This window comes from Melospiza georgiana, chromosome 4, assembly GCF_028018845.1.
Source record: "Melospiza georgiana isolate bMelGeo1 chromosome 4, bMelGeo1.pri, whole genome shotgun sequence".
In the NCBI taxonomy this organism is placed as follows: Eukaryota; Metazoa; Chordata; class Aves; order Passeriformes; family Passerellidae; genus Melospiza; species Melospiza georgiana.
In genome coordinates, this window is record NC_080433.1 from 45,393,897 (window position 1) to 45,418,371 (window position 24,475).

Genomic DNA, 24,475 nt, shown 5'->3' on the forward strand with positions numbered 1-24,475 from the left:
ACAAAGAGCTGTGGTAACATGCATCATACATTTTTTAATTTATAATTCATAGGTGTGACTTACTACTGACAAAACACCAAACAGAATACTGGAATATTGCACTATTTGGCCATCATGACAGAAAATAAGGTTTCTAGTTCTTGTTTTTGCAACTTCATCCTTCTCTTGTAAAAAACAGTAAGTTGCTTGGAACAGTTTCTCTTTTTACACGATTGCTTTAATTTTTTCAAGTTTACAAATGTCAGTCAATATGTTTAAACAGCAAATGCACTTTATAGCAATAACAAAATTTTCAGCAAGACAAATTTCAGTAACTGTAACTCTTGCTTCCTCTTCCTACAATCTGTGTAATCAACATGCTGAAACACAACAGTATTGATTCCTACTCTAGTAGTCTGCAAAAGAATGAAGTATGATTAAGCCATTTTGAGTTTCATCTCATTTTGTCATCATTTAAATATGTCAATATGATCATTTTTATATCAAAAGCCAAAGATATCCAAAGCCTTATGAACAATATATGTCTCCCTTTTTTTTAATTTAAGGAAAAACTTGATAGATTGATACTTTTTCAGGCACAGCAATATTACGTAGTTAATTCTAAATTATGCAGCAAATTTCTGATTTCCCAGTTTAACTGCCATCTCCTGCTCAATCCACTCTTCTTGCTTGTATTCTGCTAAAATGCCAAGATTTCACATGATGGGCATGTTATTTGCATAACAGTGAATATTATATTCATTCCACAGAAATTTCAAGCAAATATACTATATTCCAAATGACTTCTTAAGCATAGTAATTCTGAATTTGTTAGACTGATTATGTGAAGAACAAATGACTGATGATTTGAAGATAAAATTCAGTGTATAAATGTTGTCATCTATGACACTTCACTATGCTAAAAACACAAAGGCCTGCCAGATTTCATTGCATTCATAATTAGAATCATTACATTGTAATTCAGGTTGTGTTCTTTATAAAGATGAATAGAATGAGTTTAAATATAGCCAAACCCAGGGAAACCCAACAAGCCTACCTATGCAACAAAGTTGTCAATTCAAATAAAGGTTTGTTTTCCTTTTCATAATGCAATTATAAATCATAATTGACACCTGAAAGAAAAAATTAAAATACTACAAAGAATTCAAATTTCACAAGAAGCATAACTAACTCAAGAGTAACCTGTACACAACTATTTTTTTTTAATTGGTTTTAACTCATAATTATAGCATCTTCATTTTATGGTGCCATAAGTTAATGGGATAAGTATACTCAAGAAAGCACATAGAAATGGAAAAAATATTCAGACATTAGTTTTTAAGAGCTTAAGCAAAATATCCAAGCCCCAAAAACTCTGTCAGACAGTCATGACCTATAATAAATATTTTGCCACATAATCAAACATATATAAGCACAAAAGGTTAGCAAACATTAGCACGTGTCCAAAGGACAATAAAAATCTCTATTGGAACCTTCAACACAGGTCTCATATATGATTTCCTTGTACTGAGGTCTCATCTCTCTTATTTTTCTTACAAATATAATATAGCTAGACCACAGCAATTCATAAAAATTCTGTCAAGAAACAATATTATATAACAGAAGGACTGCAAAATAATGTCCCATTATGGAATTCCCAGTTCCCTCAGAGAGTTCCTGTATTTGCACACTGGTTGAAAAAGCATGTCCCACTGTGTACAGCTACAAACCATACCAAAACATAAATTCTCAATTTATGCAACCAATGTTAATTTAACATTTACTTTAGATATGCAAGCAATACCAAGAAGATTAAAAGAGTATATTTAGGGAGACAAGAACAGAATACTGTAAGAAAAAATATGCTCATTTTCATAGAATGTTTTAGCCAAACATTTCTTTCCAATTTATCTTGTGGATAAAATTCAATGTTCTCAATGTTTTAAAAAATAGTCCATGTTAAATCATAACTGCTTTAATCAAAAATATTTCTAAGCAGAGAGACAGTAGCTATTTTAATGCTGGGTTACGATAGACACAACATTATTTCTTTTGCAATAAATTGCAGATTACACTTTTGCAATGCTGTAAAATTACTTCACACCTAGCAATTTTGCTTCATTCGACATCTGATACTTGCATGCATCATTTGGTACTTTTCAGCAGTCCCTGTCTAACAGCAGACCAACTTTTCTGTGGATCTCCACACTAACAAAATAGAACTGACTTACCATGTTCCACCCTGGGTAGAGGTAGTCTGTCCCAACAAACTCAAAATAGTGAGCAAAACCTTCTTTCAACCACACATCCTCCCACCAAACTGGAGTCACAAGGTCACCAAACCACTGAAAAAACAAAAAGTTCACGTGAACAACTTTAACAACCTTTAGGAAACCATGTTTGCATATATTTCACCTAGACAAACACATTCTCCACTTGTATTAATATAACAGTAGTTTTTACCTCACACTGAAATTCACTAACCGTATTTCTCCTGTGCTAATTAATTCAACATTACAGGATGAACAAGTTAATGAAGTAAAACATTAGAAAAGAACAAGCAGGCCAAAAGAAGCATCGAGGACAGTATTCACAGTGTCAAGTTTAGTTCTCTGAAGTAGATGCTCACCTAGGTTTAACAGACTAACACACACACTGGACAGAAAAAGGCTTCTAACTCAAGTAATCTGATCCATTATATGGGAATTTCATGATGCATAGTGTGAATAACAAAAAACATATATATGAGAATGGGAACACATTCTCCACCCCAGACCTAAATTTTAGCATTTCTTTCTCCCTGCTCTCTGCCCACTAACATCTACCATACTACTGATGCTCCTCTCCTTGGCAGGTTTCTTAAAGAAAGCAGCTTTACACAACAATGCCAGCTCTCTGTGGGTAGGACTCAGAAGCTAAAAAGCAGGAAGTTGATGGCATTTAGAGAAGATACTAGGGTATGTGAGATACCCACAAAGGCCCAGGAAATTTCATACATGACGTAAAGGACATGAGCAGCCTTCACAAACAGCAATCAGAAGCAGAGGTATCTGAAATGGCACAGCCTACCTGTGTATATTCAAAGGAGCCCTACTTGAGCTGCCTGTCTTTCCCATTTCCTCCAGATGATTCTTCAACATCCCCACTGACTTCAATCTAATTTATCATGGACAGAAATCTCGAGGCTAACTAAACTCCATGAACTCCCCAAGTAAATAAAGATCATCAGCTGAAAAGAGGATAAGGGCCTGAGCTGAGGGCAAGGCAGGAACACAACCTGTTCACAGAGTATACCTCAACAGACACAACTCTCATAATACAGGACTTGTAGGTGTCAGAGGGATTTTACACAGAGCTAGGATGATCACTGGAAAACAGATGAGGACTGGAATTCATAGGAAACCAGATGTCATATATTCTATCTGCTGATGGATGATCCTGTTTAAATTATTATTTAAATGCTTGTAATATGTAACCTGAATAATGTTACACCGGTGGTAAGAACAAAAACATTGACAGTATTATGAAAACCTATTTCATACTCTCTGTAGCATCTCTTCTGCCAAAAAAATAACAGAACTTTGTTGAAGTAACATTATCTTCCACTTTTCTCTTAATATTTATAAAAATATTAGAGAGATAATTTTGAGCTTTCAAGCTCTAAAAATACAGAGAGGGAGCAGAAAGTATTCTAGAGGGAAAAACTCAGGTCAGAGCAGAGGAACTGATGCTGAAGTGTAATGAGAGTGAGGAAAGAGTGAAAGCAGAGATGGCCCATAAGCAGTTTGATTTCATGACAGCTGGCTTGTTTGAAGGGTTTGTCTGGGACCTGAATGAAAGATGTCACTTCTGAGCATGTCTTTGTGGAGTGAGAATGACATGCACAGAAGGATCCGTAGTGATGTGAACACTGGAGCTTCAAAGGACAGACTAGCAAGCAAAGACCAGACTAGCTGGAAGATTACCAGAATTCCACATAAGGTTCAGCAAACAGAATTCAAATGAAAACAATGAAGAAAAAAATGGCAATGAATGTCTCTGAAGACCACCTTAAGAATTTAGAGAGAAAAGATGAGGTTGCTAGAAGTCATGTTCATACACTATGTGAAGCTAAACTTAATGCACATTCAGTATGCATAATGTACTTGAAGGCTATCAATAAATCAACTCTCTACAAAGCCACTAAACATAGATCCTGATCTTAAGAACATTTAACTGAAAAGACAAAGCAATGCTGGAAATATATTCATATAGCTTCTGCAGAATTTAAAACAATAAAATGAATATAACTTTCATATACCCAGAAGTATGGAAGCTAAATTCATACCAGAGTAGGCTGCTTAAATGATTTCTAATGACTAAACATAACAGCATTTATTATAACAGAGTTTATTTCCTGAATTACAGGAGTACTACTGAACAAATATGAAACCAGTGGTACAAATGTCATTTTGAACTATGACTAGTCAGAGAGACTTTTAGAAAATAAAGGTTTTAAAGTCCATAATACCTCATCCTGTAATTTGAACTAATAACATTAATTTATGGTGCTACAAAAGAGAATTTCTTCTACTCCTTTTTGAGTTTTCTGGGTTCATTTGTTAATGATATAATTAAAATTATTTGTTTAATTATCCACCTAAAGAAAGAATTGTTTTAAAGGCATTAAACCAGTATGTGATATCAATATGACAATGTAGGGAATTCACTTAACTACTTTTGAACAGTATCAGAGAGAGTTATGGATGTCAGAGACAGAGCAGTACCCAGAGGCTGTAAGCAAGAAAGCAAAAATTTTCCAGCAGAAAGGTGCTATTATCTTCCTAGGTGTTACATGTCTCAAAGGAAAACTGTAATTAAATTTCTTTAAGTAATTATTTATTTATTTGTGTATTTGACTATAGGCTCTATCTCCCTGGAGTGAAGACCATCACTTCATTCTGAAATGTATTGATCACATAAATTTCTATTCTCCTTCAGGTATTATGTTCAACCTGATATGCAGAAAGTACTTAATTACAGATACACTTAAAGGACACTCTTTTCTATACATTTTTTTAGAGATTATTAAAAAAAATGTTGATTTAGAAGTTTTTAATTTTCTTTCTGCTTTCATGCTTCTGTAACTCAATCTGTCACACCAAGTTTTGTGCTCAGGTGGGAAAACTATCACAAAAAATTATGATGCATAAATTCAAATGACTCTTTCTTCAAAGGCTATACGTGGAACTGATCTATGATATGCAAATAAAACTGATTACTACCTTAAAAGAATTATTTTAATAAATTATGGTAATTATTTCAGGCTATCAAATTAAGCTGGTGGAAATACATGTGTTTTGACCAACTCATCTTTTGGAGCTCGTAGGACAAGATTTTATGCCAAAACACTTATGACCAATTTTCTTTTTAATTAAACAAATAAATATTCTGAAAGAACACTCAAGCTGAAATATCAAAAAATAGCACCCTACAAAACTATTGAACCAACACTACTGAAGTAACTTTATTGCATCTCTCCCAACACATGTACCTAAAATACCTGGTCAAACATGAGAAGTCAGCTATGAAGAAACTGGACATGAAATCCTTTCTTACACACTTTTTACCTGGCTTTTAGCAACCACTGAATTTTTCCTTTTGCAGCGCTGTCTCTCATTTTTATCTGTCTTGAGGACTGTGCTCAAGCATTAATACAGAGCAGGTTTGGTAATTACAATTTTTAAAAAGTCAAATCTAAAGGCAAGAATACGGATTTTTAATACTAATCTGGTTTCTCTAATCTTGGAAACATTAGCAAAGAAATTGCTGGGTTACTCTAAGTAACAGGTCTCTCATACAGATCAGTTTACTACATGCTCAGATATGTTCCATAAATCTTGAAGTCATGGATTTAAAGTCAGGGAAACTGGACAATGACACAATTAAAATAAAATTTAAAAAAAAATCCACACAAATTTTAGAAGAGTTTCATTTTCCCCTTCCCTGAAATCTAAAAAAAGCCCCAATAAATAAAAACCAAAACTGGCAATGTGGATTCCAGTTTTGCTTGCACCAGTGAGAATTTGGTTAATTTTTGTTATTCTATGTGTAAAAATGAGTGAAGGGGAAGAATATTAATGCATCACCACAGGCTAACAGGTGATATGATGCACAGCCAAAGACAATGAAAAATGCAGTGAATAAATAACAATTAAACAGCAGAGGCAAGAGATTCTGGACCTAACCTGGTCTTGGTTCAGTACATTTTCATCTAAGATTGTATCATTTAGAGCTCCTTGAGGGGCTTCTGAGTATGGTAAGATAAAGATAGACAAAAGGGCTAAATAAAGACAATGTGATGGAGATACTAGACAGTGGGTTTTATGTTATGTTTTTTTAGTTTTCTCCCTTTAAACTTTATTTGCAGGTGAATAATCCATATTCTGTGTGACAATTCTGCATCCAAAAAGTAGAAAAAATGGTTCTTTAACTTCAATTTTTTCTGTCTTGTCTAGCTACCCAGTGAAGTAGCTGAGCAAATACCTAATCTGCATGGTACTGAAACAGAACCAGCAGCAACAGGAATAGAGGAAGTTACTTTTAATTAAGCAAACAGCGCTGGAAGTAATATCAACATGGATATCAAGTAAACCTCCTCATCTGCAATTTTACGGTCACTTAAATGCACTTTATGATCATATTTCTACCTTAAAATAAATTCACCTATAGTTTTTGCTCACTTCATGATCCTCTAAAATTCCCACAACAATGCAAAAAGGCTTCAGTGTCTATGAGAATTAAATAAACAAACTTGGCCAGTTACTGATGTGATAATTGCCCATATCTGAAGTACAAATTGCTCTGGAAGCAGAGGAAATTATCAAAGCAGTGCAAAGAATAAATGGAAGTAATGAAACTATTTCAGAAAAACCAAGACTTAATGTGAACACTTGGGAATAGTTACTTACTATCAGATTTAATCAAAAGCTTTTAAGGGAAGCCATATAACCCTGTAATCAGGAGCACAGAACCCGGCACTACAAACACATCACGTGGAAAAATCCAATACTCACAGGAGCTGGGACTTGATGACCTAATGTATGTTTTCCACACATGGTTCCTAAGGCACTGTAATTTTTCTAGCTGAACTGTGTACTACTCTATTGCACTGCACAGTGAAGAGCTTATAGCAAAATCAGGTGATAGTATCAAGATCAAACCAGCAGTAACTTTCAATAAAAATTTCCTGTTTTAGTTGAGGACTTCATATTCATTGACCAATGAGCATTATTTTCAGGTTCATCTCCCAAAACGCCATTTCAATGACTTCCTTTCACATGGTACTTTTTATTTGCAGAAAGTGTTAAGAATTTGCATTGCCTTTAAAGAATACTGTGTAAATTCACAGATGTAAGCCATGGTGATTACACAGTAGGATTTCATTCATTTTAACCTGAAGGCTATGATTATGCCTCTTAGGAGTGTAAGAAAGCGTTTCCTGCCCCTGTAGCAAATTTCTTCAATAACATTTGCATTCAATTCAATATTACTAACACTTGTAATGTGTTTAGCTTGAGATAAGAAGATGGGAAAAATGTAAAATAAATTGTAATACGGGTTTATTATTTTAAGTTTTCTTATTGACACAATAGTTTCTGTACACATAAAGACTCACTTATCCACTGTTGGTGAACAGAGAGGGTCAATATCAAACTGGGAAAAAAAACTAAGAAAGAGAAAATGGATATATGTATATACCACAGAAGACAAAGACTACTACTAAATTGATTTCAGCCAAAATATTTTTTGACATGAACATGAAACTTAGCATGAATCTGCTGTCAACAAATTTATTCTACATACCAGTAACAAATACAGTGACACACAACACACAGAATATACTGCTACAGAAGACAGAGAAGCTGTTTATTGCTACCAGTTTTCTCTTCTAACCCCATTTTGAGCCTTCATAGTTTCTGTGTTGGAGGGATTTGTCTTACAGACCTCCACGTTCCATGGATTCCAGCTACAACAGAATTCACAACCATTCATATGTAAATTAAAAATTCATTTTCAGTTCTGAAAAGCACATGCTTTCTGACATTAAGCTCAAATATGTGAACACCTTAAATACCTGATGACATAGCTCATGTACAATGACCATGGTGACATCCAGTAGGTATAAAATAGAAGAAATGCTTGGATCTAGCAGTATCCTTTGCTCCACGAAAACACTCAGTCCCCAGTTTTCCATAGCAGCATATGGATGCTTAGGCACAGCCAACAGATCTAGAAATAGAAAATATATATGTTAACTCCTTGTGGGAGCTGCTATGCTGAAGCGCTATTGTAAGAAGGACCACAAATCATCACTAAAAGCATTTTATATAACATACATGGGGGAAAAAAAAGCACTCTGATAATATTTCTTAGGAAACATTAATAAAGTATTCATTTTTATCTTATGCCACTATCTGCTCACAAACATGTTATTGATGTAATACAGTACTAAGTATTTCTAACGAAGGTTTTTATATAGAATCCAGCTTATTTACAACACCTTGTTGATTTACTTCTGAGTTTGATACTGCTTCAAATGTTTACTACACCATATCAGCACAGTAACACAGACTCTTACTACAAGCATTTTTTTATCTTTTCATTAAAGCAACTCCTTTATGAACATCTTACACATCAAACTGTATGTAATGACTGACATTTAGGGGTGCACTGAAGAAATATCGTTTCATAACATCAAGAAAAATGGCAAACTGTTCAGAATCCCCAGTTCTTACTGAACAAGGCATTTTACAATGTACACTGTTGCTAGCCTGCATTCTCTGGGAGCAAGACTGCTGACAGCCACCTCTCAGCCCTCCCAGCTGGAACAATGGAACCATATGCAACTTAAGGAACTTTAGTTCAGTTTTGTATTTATTAAGTGAGAAAATATTAGGAACAATATGGGACAGTCCTTCATCAAGTAAAAAAAAGCACCAAGGAATCTGTCCCTGTGGCATGAGGCTGAACAACTCAATACTACAATACATGTCTTATAAAAATCTTACTGCCAAGATTGAAAAGGAACTAAATTGACTACCAGTCTGGAAAGAAATCTAAAATTGCAGTAAATTTCCTTAGGTTCAATATAGGTTCATAAACGAACCAATACACAATTCTGCTTCACGGCAAAAAATTTCTGAAAGAGCCCAGAAACAACTTGTTTGTCTATTTGAAGCCCAGTACAACCCGTGTGCAAATCAGACAGCATTTTGGAAGCTGCAATGTGACATCAGCATGGTGCTCCCTCCAGTCAAACTAATTAGCCTGACTTCTTAATTAATTAGCCTGGCTGCCACACTCCTCCCTCATTTGCCTCTACTACTTCTGCTTCCAAAGCTAGTTCATTGGCAGTTATCACAAGTCTGTCTAGGTGGTCCTTCACTGGGTGACTTCCTAACATGAACAAGTGAAATTCTGACCTAATTATTCTAAATAACACTATAAATTGTATTACAGCATTGACACTTCTCCTAGGTTTGTCTGTTTTGGCTTGCCGATGCATGTGCTGGAATTGGCTTGGAGAACAAACAGACTGCAGAAGTCCTGCTCCAAGATTCAAAGGAAGTTGCCACTGAAATACTGGGAAATGAGAATTTGGGCATATTCTGGCATTCCTAAAAAGAGCCTGCTTTAAGAAGCATAAAAATACCAGCCTCCTAATGAATTCAAGGCAAGTCTAGTAGCTACTTCCCAATACATGCAGAAAACATCCAAATCACAGAGACACACTTCAAATGTTAAAAAATAAATATTTTATAGAAAAGCAAACACTAGAACACAAGCCTAATTAAAGAAAAAAAGGAAAAATCCAAAACATGGTGCTCAAAATAAGGCATGTAAATTCAAAACTACACGTTTTTCTTTTCTTCTTCAGTTGAAGCTTGAACTGTACTATTTTTTTAGAATAACTGCAATTTTTTATACATTACATGCAAAATGAAAAGCTCCTGTCTGCTATACAAAGAAGGAATAGGGATGGGGGTGAAAAAAAAGACACAAACATTACCACGTGGAATCACTGAAGTTAATGGTAAGTTTTCATTAACATTAAAGAGGGATCTCTCCCATTCTCAACTCTGTAAAGGAAGCCATAACTTCTCTTACACCAATTAAACTTTCCCCCAAAAGGTGTCTTCAAAAGATGAATACTGTTCTTATTTACCCCAATTAAGTTTCCAGCACTTCCCTTTAAACACAGAACAGAACAAGCACAAAAGTAAAACCAAAAAACCAAGTCCCTATTTTTCACTGGTCCTTTCAACTCTTTATTCTCCTTTTGGTTCATTTGTAGTTTTTGGTCTTTCTTTCCAGCCAAAATGGATAGATTTTGTCAGTGTCATCCAGTAATAAACTGGAATAACTCTTGCAGAATTGGGAAACAAGGGTGAGGTCTCACACTAAACACATTTATAGGCTAATTACAGACTGTCTTTCAGTGTTTGTGTCATTGTTATTGCTTTTCTGGTTTGGACTGATACTTTACAGCACTGACACACCAACAAAACCTTCCAATCTGATGGACAGATAAGTGCCTTGCAGGAAGGCAGCCACAGAGGGATATTTTAAATCACTTTCATCCAACATAGCCCCATTTCTCTGCAAGCCTGAAAAGTCCTTTCACGCACTGGCTACTGCTGAAAGGGCTTTTTTGAGAGAGAAAACAAAACATATTAGATAACCCTGTCAGTTTCCAGAATGGTAATCCCTGCAGGTACCAATAATGTTGAGTGAATATGAGCACACTATCATTTCCTAGCACAGAGACTGATACACTACACTTTAATGCCAAAGAGACTTTCTTAATCTCCACTGACTGACAGAATGGTCTCTGAAAATACTCATCGTCATTAATTTTTTTGCTTCTTATTGTCTACATCTAAATTCTGAATATCCAAGTCTCAATGTTAATTCTTCAGTGGCTGGTCTTTGATAGCTTAAAAAATTTCTACAACCTTTAAATAAAATTCCAACCACGTCTAGTTTTGTGGTAAAAGACACAATAATCTATATCTTTCTCTGGGGAGTAATAAACGCTTCATTTCAGAGGAACAATGTGTGATGTTCAAGTCTCAACATGAGAATTTGTATTTCCCTGTTTATCACACCATTAGAGCCCTGAGCAAGGTATCCTATGATTCTGGAGGTGACATCTGTTAAGGTTTTAGTGTCATTTTTAAGAAGTAAGGTACAAAGGGAGGAGTGATAATGCACATTTTGATGGAAATATCATTCAACATATTACTGCACAAAAGTGTTCTGCACTAACTGCAAATTGGGAACTACTGAATATCTAACAGCTTGTGTACATGCTGCATCCAGTCACTCTGCACACTATTTAATTAAATTCTTTGTAAAGCACTTGTGAATGTTTGATTATGTGGATATTGCTGGGGAAATAGAAATGTGTGTTATTGCTTGCAGAGAATAATATCCTCATGCGTCATAAAACTGTTACTTGAGATTTCCTGATACAGCAGTGCAGAGTCCCATGCAGTGCTGGAATAATAAAGAGTCCCATGCAGTGCTGGTTTCTACCTCCTGGCTTCCACAGAAACTAAATTCATGACCAACAAGTAAAAATTATACATCTAAAATAAAATCACAAGACAAAAATGTGTTGGAGCTTCACACTAACATGCTATACTGGTACAATTATTTGAATAGAAGGACAGCATTTGGATTAGATTAATAGATTTAATAAATTTTTAAAAATCTATTTCTGTGTGACTTTCATGAAAAAGAAATTAAGTTACAAAAATTGTACATAGCTCAACAACTTGTTTTATTTCCAAACATTTAATTAAGGCATCATAACTATGTGAGCTTACATCAAAATATAATCCTCTGATATTATCAGCAAGCTATCATCATACTGCAAAATAGAAATTAGCAATTTCACACCTAAGTTGGCCACAAAGAAAATACATATTTGATGGGGATTTTTTTATCTATGAACTTAGTATCTGTGCAATTTGTACAAATGATACTGTTTTTCAATCTTTGCCACTCAGTCACGGTATCTTCTAGGTTCTGTTAAAAACCATTATATTCCCCAAAGCACAAACTGGGAACATCACTCTTACTTTAAATGATAGCAAGGTTAGAACAGAAAAGGATTAAATGCAAAAAGATCCAGCTCTCTCATGCAGAGTGCCATGGATCTGTGGGGCCTTTCCTCTCCCCCCCTTTACCATCCTACTCTCTTGCAAACATCAAAGCATCTTCTTCATCACGGTGATTCTACTACATTTAACCACCTCCATTTGAAGCTGGACAAGGATATTGCACCCATGCACACATCCTCACTCTACATATAAATATGAGTGCATGAATATACACCAACAGACATCCACATTTACTAACATTATGCACTGCAATATTATTTGTTTTAGCTGTTGGTTGTAATGTAACCAAGGGCTAGATACTCCAGAACACATGACAGTATTAAATTTCTAATACTCATGACAGAAGTTAAAAAGCACTAAAGGGGAAAAAAAATAGATGTATGAATTATTTCTGCACATTTTCTGTTAGCATACAGGACAAGTCTCCCAAATAAATAGCTGAGACCCTTGAAACATCACAAGTTGTAAATGAGAACAAAGTGAGAGACAAGAATTTTCTGTCAAGCGTCTTTACACATACATTTTCCTTAATAAACCCAGGAGGCATGCAGGGATAAACTATTCACTCCATGAACTCCATGTTTTTTCCTTATAATCTCTACTTTTATTACAAAAAATGACACAACAAAAATAATTTGAATTTATCTATGTGCCTCTCACAATGTTATTTTCGTTCACTTCTTCAAAAACTTTCTTCAGGATATTGATGCAGGTATCTTGCTCTTGGGATTTCCACTTTTTTGGCAGCAAATTCAACAAGTTAAGAGGAAGCATGGACTAATATCAGTTTATTTAAGTCATGCCATAAGTATGTTTTTTGCTCTTTCCTAGTACTGCATAATGCAATCAATAGCTTTATTAAAGCTCTCTAAAGGCCTTGCGCAATTTCCTAAATGAATGCTACTGTACCAATAGGAAAAAAGAAAAAGAACTGTTTACCAGAAGAGTGTATATTTCTGCCACGCAGATTCCTTAATCAAAGTAATTTGTTTTACTAAGTAGAAGATGCTTTTCTGTAGCACAATACCATTTCATGATTTATACAGATTTTTAAGGAACAAGCCAAATACAAAAAGTGACAGATCTCATTAAAAAACATGAAGTCAAACAGTAGTTATTGTAAGAAATATTCAAATTTTCTACTGATAAAGAACTACTGATAATGGTACTTATAAGAAATATATAAATTAGCTGCTGATTTTTTTTTCTGCACTGTTTGATTAGTATATGTCAAAGAAGTTTGTTCTGGAAAACCAAGTCACTTCATTATATAATTTCATCCCCTTAAAATATGTGGGGGAGGGAGGAGGCAGGCAGGGAAATGATACAGTGGGATGACACACCAAAAAACCAAACATCCCAGGGTTGGTAAAAGCTCTATCAAGCCCACATTTACCTTGAGACAGTTTGAAACACCCTATTTTCAGAAAATACTAAGCGCATGTTTCCTGAAAACTAAATCAATTCAGTATTTCACTTTTGGCAGTTAGGACCTAAATATCCTGAATTAGCTGTCTTTAAACTTAATAGTATTGCTCTGCCTTGTCCCAGTACACGTTAACTATTCAAACACACAGAAGCCACAAACAACCTGGATGACGCTCCCACAGGAGAGCTTCAATGAATGCTTCTGTTCAGCCAAATGCTTATTCTGGCACCCGTCAGTTTTTATCTCCAGGACTATACCACCACCGCCCTTCTGTAAGCTTGACACTTCACAACCCACACGGACACTGGCCTGCAGAGTTAACGGACAGGTCTAAAAATGTTCGCTGTTATTCTGGTCAAATCAAATGGCTTGCTGCAGGCCCTGAGGAGAAATCACTACCACACAGCAGTTTATTGCTGGGGCTTTTATTGCTTCTTATTGCTGTACAAAGTATTACTTAACATTAACTGATATAAACAATGGATGGATTCTCAGAGTATTTGATACGTATAGCAGATGTTTAATGCAATGTGAATATTAAAGGATCCAAGAGGGAAAAAGATGTGGGAGAGAAAGCTGTGGAGGGAAAGGAGAAAGAATATGCAGAAACACAGAAAGAAAAACTGATATGTTTTCAAGCAACTGAGCCTTGACACTGGGTGACAGCTAGTTTATAGTTTCAGAAAATAAAATAGAAATCTGTTGATTTTATTTGACTTGCATATCATTAAATTTCTTTCAATTTTGATACCCCCAGTCCATAGATCATTGCTTTGTTATATCAAAGTATATCAAATGATTCAATGTTAAAATGAAAAATGAATGCAATCACCCATTGAGGATGAATTGTGCATCATCCAGGTTGTATCGATCTGCACAGGAGCAATGCTTTTCTTTTAAAATAATACCTGGACAGATCATTATGAATTTCTGCTCAGTATTAAACAAGGAAAAAAAAATCTTTCACAAAGTTTCTTTATAAATATAAACTCTTTTTTCACAGTTTCAGCCTTACGTGGGAATTCAAACAGGGAGCTGTATGGCTCAGACTGGGACACAGGCTGAAATGAGCTCAGGTTTCTGTTACTCCAGGTAACAGGGGTACTACTGTATATGCATCCTCTACAGGATGTAAACAACAGACAAACAGAGAAAATACATTGACACTCCCAACACAGAAATATCCAGAGAGAGGAAAAAACAAGAAATACTTTTGTTGCCTTCATAAATACTGTTTCTAACGCAAATACTAAGAGCACTGACACGATGGAAAATTGCCAACAGCCATTTTCCTACCACCAGAGTTAATAGAGCATGAGGATTCTATGGTTGAAAACAACACGACACTGATTACTGAGCACTATCAGTATGAATGCTGCTGCAAAGAAAATGATCAAGTGCCACTGCCATATTCCTTCTCTTTGCTGCAAAATCAAGGTGCAGGTACACAGAAAACTCCAGAACTCCATTCTACTTAAGAGTAGTAATGAGATTTATTTTTTTTCATCTGGCACACATTAAACTGATTTGCACCACAGTAAGAAAGAGATTAATGTCTGCATATGTACAACACTCTATATACCAAGATTTACCTCTTTTATGTTTGCTTTAAAGTGAGATCACATTCACAGGTGATGGGCACAGTTTAACAGGGAAAGCAGAAATAGGAATTTTGCAAAGACAGGCAGTTATTTAGCATTAGCAGTATCTTACATTTCACCTGGAGATAAAATTACAATGTACCTAATCATATTCACTAAATCTGAAGGCAATGTTTTTGTGAGGACTGTATCTATTTATTTTCTTTTCCAGAGTAAGATGAAGAAATGCAAATGGACTGCGCTGTATAGCTCCTGAGATACTGTTTTTAGATCTTGCTGTGTATCCTAAGTCCTAGAATAGAGTTTATCTTACATTCTTATGCAAATCCTTTCGATATAGCAGATCAGGATAAAACTTTACTATCTCAACACTAAAAATAGTAATCCATTCATCACTTTATTTATTAAATTATGCTAATAAAAGAATTAGTATGTTTCTATGACATATCACAATAAAAACCTATCACCTTTAATTTTAAAGAAACACAGGTAACAGAGGACTCACTTGGTCCTCATGCAAGTCCAAACTCTCTCCTTCTCACTCATAGCTAAGGATGCAACCATAAAAACTAAGTCTTATCACAGAATCCATATTCACAAGAGGCTCAAATTACACCCTGATGAATTAGAATACAGAAGTCCAAGGTGAGCTCCTTTATGCATTTAGATTTCCTAGAGAGACTTAACTAAGTGAATTTACTACTTCACTCTGTTACCTATCAGCATGGGCACAGCCTGCCAACCACGAGCTGTGCAGCTACTCACGACAGGCCAAAAAGTCAGTTAAAAATCACATATGCAAGACTGTGACAGAAAAAAAATCATGCCTCTGCACAGTCACCCTGCATTTCCCATAGTAAAACGCAGCACCAAAATCTGAACCATCAAGAAGCTTCACTTTCCTGCTGCTGGAGAGCTGAGTGGTGGGCTCCACCCTGTACCCACGCTGTTATGCAGAGGCAGGCAGTAACATGTCTCCAAATAAAGAGGGTCTTTCCTTAAGCATCTGGGCCCAGACTTAACCCCACATGGTTATCTGAGGGGGAGGGGAGAATAATTAAAAGAAATCAAAGAAATTAGCAAGATGGAAAAGCAGAATAGCTTCACCACAGCTGAAAATCTCTCTGAGCATGAAAAACAATGGGAAGAGCTGAAAATGGTGCTTCATTCTGCACCTGGAAGCAACTGATACTAGTGACAATAAAGGCAGCAATTAGAAAGTAGCCTTTTTTCTGACAGTTGTGGTTCCAGACACACTGCAAGTGTTTAATAGTTTCAGTTAACTCAGAGAGTAGAACCCAAACATGAAAATCTGTCACAAAAAAGGAATACTGCAAACTGTAAAAATAAAATACCCTAGGAAAGACATATTTGTTATCTGAAGTTACAAAAGAATAGTGACATACTAAAGAGTGACCAATACCAAATGAACTGTGCTACTTAGTTTGGCAAGGAGCTAACCAGAACTGACAACAAAAGAGATAGGGACAGGCCTGGGACAAGTATTTCAGTCAGACTCCTGACTTCCTCAGAGAAAAAGGAAAAGCAGAGCCTGGCAAACAACAGGAACCACCTAGTCCAGAACGAAGTTTACAGAGATCAGTCTTGATGGTCTCTGACACAGAGAGTAAGACTGATAATCCAATATCCGACCAGAAAATAAATTCAAGACAGAAAATCATCCACCAATATCCCACCAGAAAATAAATTCAAGACAGAAAATCATCCACCAATATCCCACCAGAAAATAAATTCAAGACAGAAAATCACCCAGAGCTCAGAGAACATGTGGAGCTGCACACAGTGACAGTCTGGACAAGCAACAGTCCTCGTCAAAGTGGGGGAAGAAATTCTGAAAAGGTGATGGATTACAGCTCTCCACTCCACCAACAGAGTGACTATACTGACAAGGGGGATGATGACAGCAACACTTACTCCTATTAGTATTTCCTTTTTACTTTCATGACACACAAATGCCCTAGGGTATGGCATTGCTATATTTTTATATTAAGCATGCCTTCTTTGTTCCCTTAAATCACATTTAAGCCAAATTCAGGTAAAAAAATCAGTCATACATTTTATCAATAACTTTCAAATCTGACAACATTGCTGAATGCTTACTAAAGTTATCACCAAACAGACAAAATCTATGTTTAATGTAGTTACACTGATCTGTACCTACATCCATATTGAGCTGGCACTGACAAGGAGGTAATCACAGCTCAGGTCCTTGTGCACACCTTATGTTTCACATTTTCCCTATCATCAAAAAATTATTCACAAGTTCTGGTCTGAGAATTCATCTGCAAATGATGAATGTCTCACTGAGTACCTTCAGGTGCACTCCTCCATTCCCTCTGAAATCTTCATAGTCCTTTGTCAGTTAAATCACAACAGGCTTTGAAATGTTCCTGGGATCTAACTGGATTTACATCTTTCATCCTCACTCCTTCTGTTTCCTCCTTTTTTGAGATGAAGTCTGTCCATTTTTCTTAATAGTGCTTGTTCACTTCCTTAGATATGCAAATATCTGTTTATTAGACTAAAATACATCTTCCCTGCCAAACTGGCTGGTAAGCAGCTTCTTACTTCAGTGGGGGATAACAACATTTTCCTCTCACTTTAGTAATTCATTTGCATTTTTTCAGTGTCTAATGTGACCTCCACCAGAGTTTACATTCTGTACCAATCTTTACTTGCATTATCCAAAGATCTAAACAAACACAATGTACACAGCTCATTGCTGACTGAGACCAATAATCCCAACACACTAGTAACAAACCACTATGGGATAACAGTGGGCTTGCAGCAACTGAATCCCACTGCAGCCTTGCTATTCTCAAAGTTACAGCAGAGTAAGACAACTGCAGAATATAACAAATAAGAAAACAAAGTAGCTACATCATCCCTTGCTTTTGAACAAGGACGAATCTGCTTAATTTGGAACTTTTTTACTGCCTACAAAAGGAAGTAATTTGAGAGGCCATTGATATCAGGTATTCCTGTGTTAGATGAATGTGCAAAATTCAGGCAGATGCCATTTGAAAAGGTTATGCATTCATCTTATGATGGCACAGACAGGGTATCAAGTTTTACAGAGTAACATTTCCTATGGGAAAAAACAGGAAGAGAAAGCAGCAAGAGGCATTCAACAACTTTGGAAAGATGGGGAAAAGGCCAAGCTAAAACCAAACACACACACACACAAAAAAAAAGCATAATGGATATACATGGGAAGTATTGTATTGGGAGTACAGAGAGCTGTTAGTGCATTGAGATGTGCAGATAGAGTACAACAGCATTATCATCATGTCTAGCCAACATAAGAGACACTGAGAGTCCTTGGAATAATGAATTATATAACCAAATTTCTGCCAGATGTAGGGGGTTTTTAATCAGCAATTACTGTAACCATTACGGAGAAATCCTGTTTACAGACATCATAGAAGTCTGAAAAGGCAACAAGAACTGAGATAAAGAGATCTCCCTGTAATCCCACAGCCGATTCAGAAACAGGATGACAGAAAACATAAATCTAAATTTTTGAAGTACCTTTAACATGGCATCAGGGCAGTCCTCTAACAGATTCACACAATGGTTGGGACTGGAAGGAACCATCAAGGGCCATCAAGACCCAGGGTACCGAAGACTATATCCAGATGGCTTTTGAGTACTTCTAAGGACTGAGACACCACAATCTCTGTGCTCCCTGGGGTTTAGCAGATTATCTTTCCAAGTTTAGTAGTCTGTCATTCTTTAAGACTTCATCAAACAGTTTGAATATTACCTCAAATTTAAATTAGCAGAATAGAACAAAGATCAATCAGGCCAACATAAATCCACTACAATTTACAATCTTAGTTCAAAAGAGAGTATTTTATGCTAAAGTCTGATTTAAAATATGTTTTAAATAACAGCATTTTGTACACTTTTACTAATTTATTTCCCGTAAAGTATTTTTCTGTTAGTGTCTGTGTTTTACTTAGAATACTACTCTGTGTAAACAGAGAACTCTTGTCATGGCCAAATGAAGAGTATTTTCAGTACTCAAGAGCCAGAAGAATTGCAGACAAAGAAGTATATCTACTTTTTTTTCACATATTTTGCATTTCACGAATTGCAGGGCGATGACCTTAACAATTCTATGAAACAGCTATGAAACAGCTTTACGTGGTGCAGTTGTATTTGAGAGCAAACTACACAAAATGCAGTGACACGGAGAATTGAATGACCACATGAGTATCAAAGACGTGGAAGGAAAAAACAGCAGTTAGGCTGAACAAGTAAAAGAAGCCATAAAAAGAAGTTTGAATAAAGTGAACATAAACCAGACAGAAATTCAGTTCAATCAGTTGCATCTGACAGGTACAGAAGCTGAGAACCTTCCTGATCCGCCCCTGGCAACAAGAAAGATACCAAAACAGATGTAGCACGTTCTTCTCCTGAAATAGCACTATTTGTCCAAGTGCAATCTTGTTTATGCCCCATGTTATACCATGACATTACAAAGTCATGGAGACAGATGTCTGCTCCCAGTACTACTAGCCCAATGAATATATAAACTTTTCCAATTATACAGAAATCAGAATTGTTTCCCTGAGTAGAATTCCATTCTCTGCATCACAGATTTAAACATTAAAGTTATATTAAAGAATCATAACAAAGTTAGGTTCACAAACCTCATCCAAACTTGATAACCAATGAATAATTTACATTAAGATAATACAGGTCTCATTTTAAAATGTTTCTATTATGACTTTTCTCTGTTAGAATCATAATTTTCCCAAACCATCCTGCTTCATTATTATTTACAGAAAACACAATTTCTGATCATTCCTCTTAAAAGTAAAAATCCAATTAAAGATTTTGCTGCATCAGTGATGTTTGATGTTTGACTGAGCATACAGGCTTTTCTTTTCGGAAAATGTAAGAATAACTTGCACAAAACAAGTATTGTAATGTCTGCTAGAAGAAAGAGAATAAAATGCTAGATCTTCAGTATAATGAAAGGCACAAAAGAATGCCTAGTATGGAATGAGAATTTAATAGTCCCTGAATTTAGGAAGTCTTTGTTCTGACTCCTACCTACACAGGGTACACAGCTAATTCAATGTGCACTATAGAAGCATTCCTAAAGATCTTAGTAATATTATGCAGAGGACCATTGCAGTTCTGTAGTGAACCTAGTAAGCCAGGACACCAAGTCATCAAATCATCTGCACTGGAAGTATGCGAAATTCACATGGAAGACTTTGAACCAAGTTCTCCTTCACACCACAGGCAGGACCTTTTCCTCCTAAAAGACAGGCTATTAAACAGTCTGAATGAAACACTGTTTACAAGCGGATCATGGGCCCTTTTCAACACTGGAACAATATAAATCAGATGCTAGTTCAAATGTAAAACAGATTCTAAAGGACTAAGACTTGCTTAAAGCGAATTATTAAGTATGTGAAAGATCAAAGTCAGCGCCCTACTGGCATCTGAGAATGCAAATAAGAGATGCAGACAAGGCTGAAGAAAAACAAAGGAGAACTGAGGGATTCTTTCTTGGTGCAAGCATTAAAAATCTACTGGTTTAAATTAAACAGTAACAATTATATCAGTGGAGGAATCCTCTCCTTATCACTTTACTTGATGGAAGGCACATTACAGGTATTTCAATAAGAGGCCAATTTGGTTTGCTTTTTCGCGCTAGTATTTTGATAGTTCTCAACATCTTTTACTCCTTAGGCCAGTTTTGTTCTCTCACTTTTAGTAAACACTGATTTCCCACCCACCCCCCCCCCCAGGTCTGCATTTCAAATAGAGCTAAAACAAGCAAGGGTGGTTTTGCTTAACACGTTCAAAGGTGCTGAACCTCCTCTGGCTAGGTGCAATAAAAATCCACAGCTGTAACCAGCTCTTTATGGATACCCCAATCCAAATTTCTTCTTTAAAGCTTCAAAAACTGTTTAAAGCAACTCCAGTGCATTCTTCTTCAAAGATAACAGGAATGGTACTGTATTTTGTATTACCATACATAATCTCAGTACATTCCTTGCTGTCTGCGCTGACTGGGAGTTCAGCTTGATGTCAGCTTGAAGGTATGGCAGCGATGGCCAAAGACAGTCATCCACAGGGACAAATTACTAGTGCCTCCAAGAATACCAGCTATCCTGCCAGCAAGAAAAAAATTAAACACATATTTATTAAAAAACACTTTTGTCCCTTGCCACAGCTATATGCTGCACAAGGAACTGCTGTTTCATTTACAAGTGAAGGGGCAGTGTTGCAGTGACAATGAAAACTTCAGCGAATGGAGTACTATGCTTGACTTAGTGATGAGGTACAAGATTATTACCTGTCCTTTCAAACTTCAGCACTTGAAGTAACCAATGGAAAACTTTAGGAGCATCAGACAAAAGCTAAAAAATCCCAACCATCACTTTAGAATCTAGAGGAGGACATCCTTCCATTTGGTATTTAACATTCTATATACTCAGCTTTTTCCACAGACATTCTCTCATCATTTTACAGTAACTATTTTTTATAAAATACTAAACTATTTCATCTATTTTTGTAATAAAAAAATATTTTTTGTAATAAAATAGCTTCAATTGAAAACAAATGTCCAAACACAATGAATTAATTGTATGCAATTGTATGCAATACAGAGAAATGCATAATTATAGAAATATATTCTAGCAACTAACAAAGAAAGACAAGGAACCCTGATGATGAAAGTTATCACAGAATTCTGCTACTTAGTCTATAGAGTGTTAGTCCTTCTGACACTAGCAAAGTGTCTTTCCTAGAGATTTCAGCTCTTGAAGTGTTTTTCCATAGTCAGAGAATTGACTTGCATCAGCACGCCATCTGATTTACAAAAGTACTGTTGAAATCACAGCTAAGAGAGCACATCTCCAGGCACATGAATTCCAGTAATGACTTGGCCTGGTGAAAATCCAGGCATTCTGGCCTTCACATAACTGTCACTGTCAATTCAGCATACCTCTTCTGCCTCATTATATTTGTTAACTTGTCTCCTCTCCTAGTACTGTAATGATGTCTCCCTTCCTCTTGATCAAAACTCTTTATCTTCTTTCTGATTATATTAGATTACTGCCTTTCACACCCTTAGGTACATTTGCAATTTTCAGTGTTTGGATGCTGCAAAGGAGTAAGAAAAACTCAAGAGAGAACTGAATCTTATGTGACCCCCCAAGAAAGAAAAGTAGTTGTGTCATGAATCCTTGAAATTCTTTGGGTGCATGTAATCAAAGACCAGAAAGAATCTCTTCACCAGCCTTCCTTATGCAGAATCAGCAATTCTACCTTTTTGACACCCTGTTAGTGTCTCACACTGACATCCCAGAAACTTTCCCCTGCATCACAGTGGTACAGGTCCATACTTATACTGGTCCAGTCTGTGCAGTAATACATGGTCAGCTTACCAAGCTCATACAGGAAATTTTGTTTAACATATTTCCGAGCACAATGAAAATTTAGACCTCTTGGTCTCCCCTGTTTTCTTTCCAAATTTGAGGCTTTTAACTTTTGTACTAAAAGTTTTAAGGATGCTGCAAACAGTGGGGCAGTATTTTGTGGCTTTTTCTGAACTAAATTACTATTAAGTAGGCATCTGCAATTGAAGGTGACCAGATTTTGTTTTTCAATTGTTTTCTTGCAAGTCTGGTAATTTTCTATCCCTCCCTCTCCCACCAGCACAGTATATCAGAAAACCCTATCTGTATATCTCTGTGATCAGATCTCAGGTTGAAGGTAACATAATGATGTCGATATAAAATTGTAATAACCTGGTACTTCCTAGACTTCATACTCTGTTCAGGTCCACATTGTTTTCAGCACACTACTGACTGAATTTGCAGGAGTCTGTTACTTTGGCTGAAGCAAGACCACTGATCCTCTTGCTTGCAAAAGAATGCAAGAGGAAGAGCAGATCTGCTGCAATGTGTTTTTTCTTGACCATGTCAAGGTTCTGTATGGGTATATGAACAAAGATAGTGCTGGTAAAGCATAAAATGCTCAGGAAAAACTCCAGCTTAGGGCATACCTGAAGCAGCATTCTTCTGCACAGTTCCAGACTACATCTATCTTCCTTTGCCACTTGATGCAAAGCTGCGTCTGCCAGCCCAAATAGGAAATATGTTCGACGTGATTGAACGGCTCATCCAAATATGCTGAAGTGGCACACACTGCCACCTCATTGTAATTTTGCACCAATAAATCAACAGTTAAAAGGCATATAATACAAGGTGACTTGAAGTGACTGTCATTAATTATGTTCTATCTTTTGCTTAGTAACCACCACAACACAGCCTTCAATAAAACTAATCCTAATTACAGTCTGACAAGTTTCCCAAATTATGCTTATGATTTATTTTAGCATGACAGTTTTGGAAACTGCAAGAGCTGTTCACTTCCTTTTTATTTCACAAGTATATCCAGCAGTTACAGTCAGAGATAAACAAATGTGTAAAAAGTGACATTTCAACATCGAGGAAGCAGCAAAGTCAGTGACAGAAGATGCTAGTGTACCCTGAAAATACGAAAAATTAAACCTTTAGTAACCACAGTATCAGTTTCAGAAACTGATAAAAAGGTGGCAACTTCCATCCAATTCCTTACTGGAACAAATTAATCAAAAATTCTCTCCTGCACTTCATTAAAGACTTAAAAAGTACTTTCTTCTACCTATTTCAAACCAATCTCCTACCACTTTTGATGAGCATGAGAGGTAGTAGTGTCCCTTGCAGGACTTGATGAACTATAGTTCTGCATGAATTCATTTACAGTTTTATCCTTCTCTTTAATAAGCTCTCTGTGAAAAACCCTCTTAATAACGTATTTTTTACTCTCAAAGCCAAACTTTTTTGGATAAAAATAGGGGAGACTAGAAAGAAGAGAGAAGGAGAGAAATTTTTAATTTTTAATTCCACCTTTCAGAATAATTCTCATCCAAATAATTTCAACATTGTGAAATACATTTTTCTTTGTTGTTACCCTCCTTTTCTCCTGAAAACAAGGAAATAAAAAAAATGTTACTATTTTTGCCCACTTTACAAAGAAAATTCAGGATGAAATGTTACAACAGGGGAAAAAAAATCAGCCTTCACTACTGAAACATATAACCAAATTCAAAGAGCTGTCTTTATGTAACATAGCTTTATAAACTTTTAATAGGTATCCTATCAGCTAGCTTTCTATACCCCTATAACCAGGACAGGAACCTTCACTTCTGCCACAATGGCAGTTAGAATTAAATTTAAATTCATATGTTACAGGAAGGACTT

The 24,475-nt window shown here is 35.9% G+C and overlaps 1 protein-coding gene across 1 annotated transcript in view; it reads right to left on the minus strand.

The window, feature by feature from the left end:
• TRHDE (thyrotropin releasing hormone degrading enzyme) overlaps positions 1–24,475 on the minus strand; it is a 210,402-nt gene that overhangs the window by 122,408 nt on the left and 63,519 nt on the right. The window contains exons 4-5 of the mRNA XM_058022136.1: positions 8,096–8,250; positions 2,211–2,324 (exon numbers count right to left, since the gene is read on the minus strand). Of these exons, the coding sequence (XP_057878119.1) occupies positions 2,211–2,324; positions 8,096–8,250 (269 nt within the window). The remainder of the gene's footprint in view (positions 1–2,210; positions 2,325–8,095; positions 8,251–24,475) is intronic.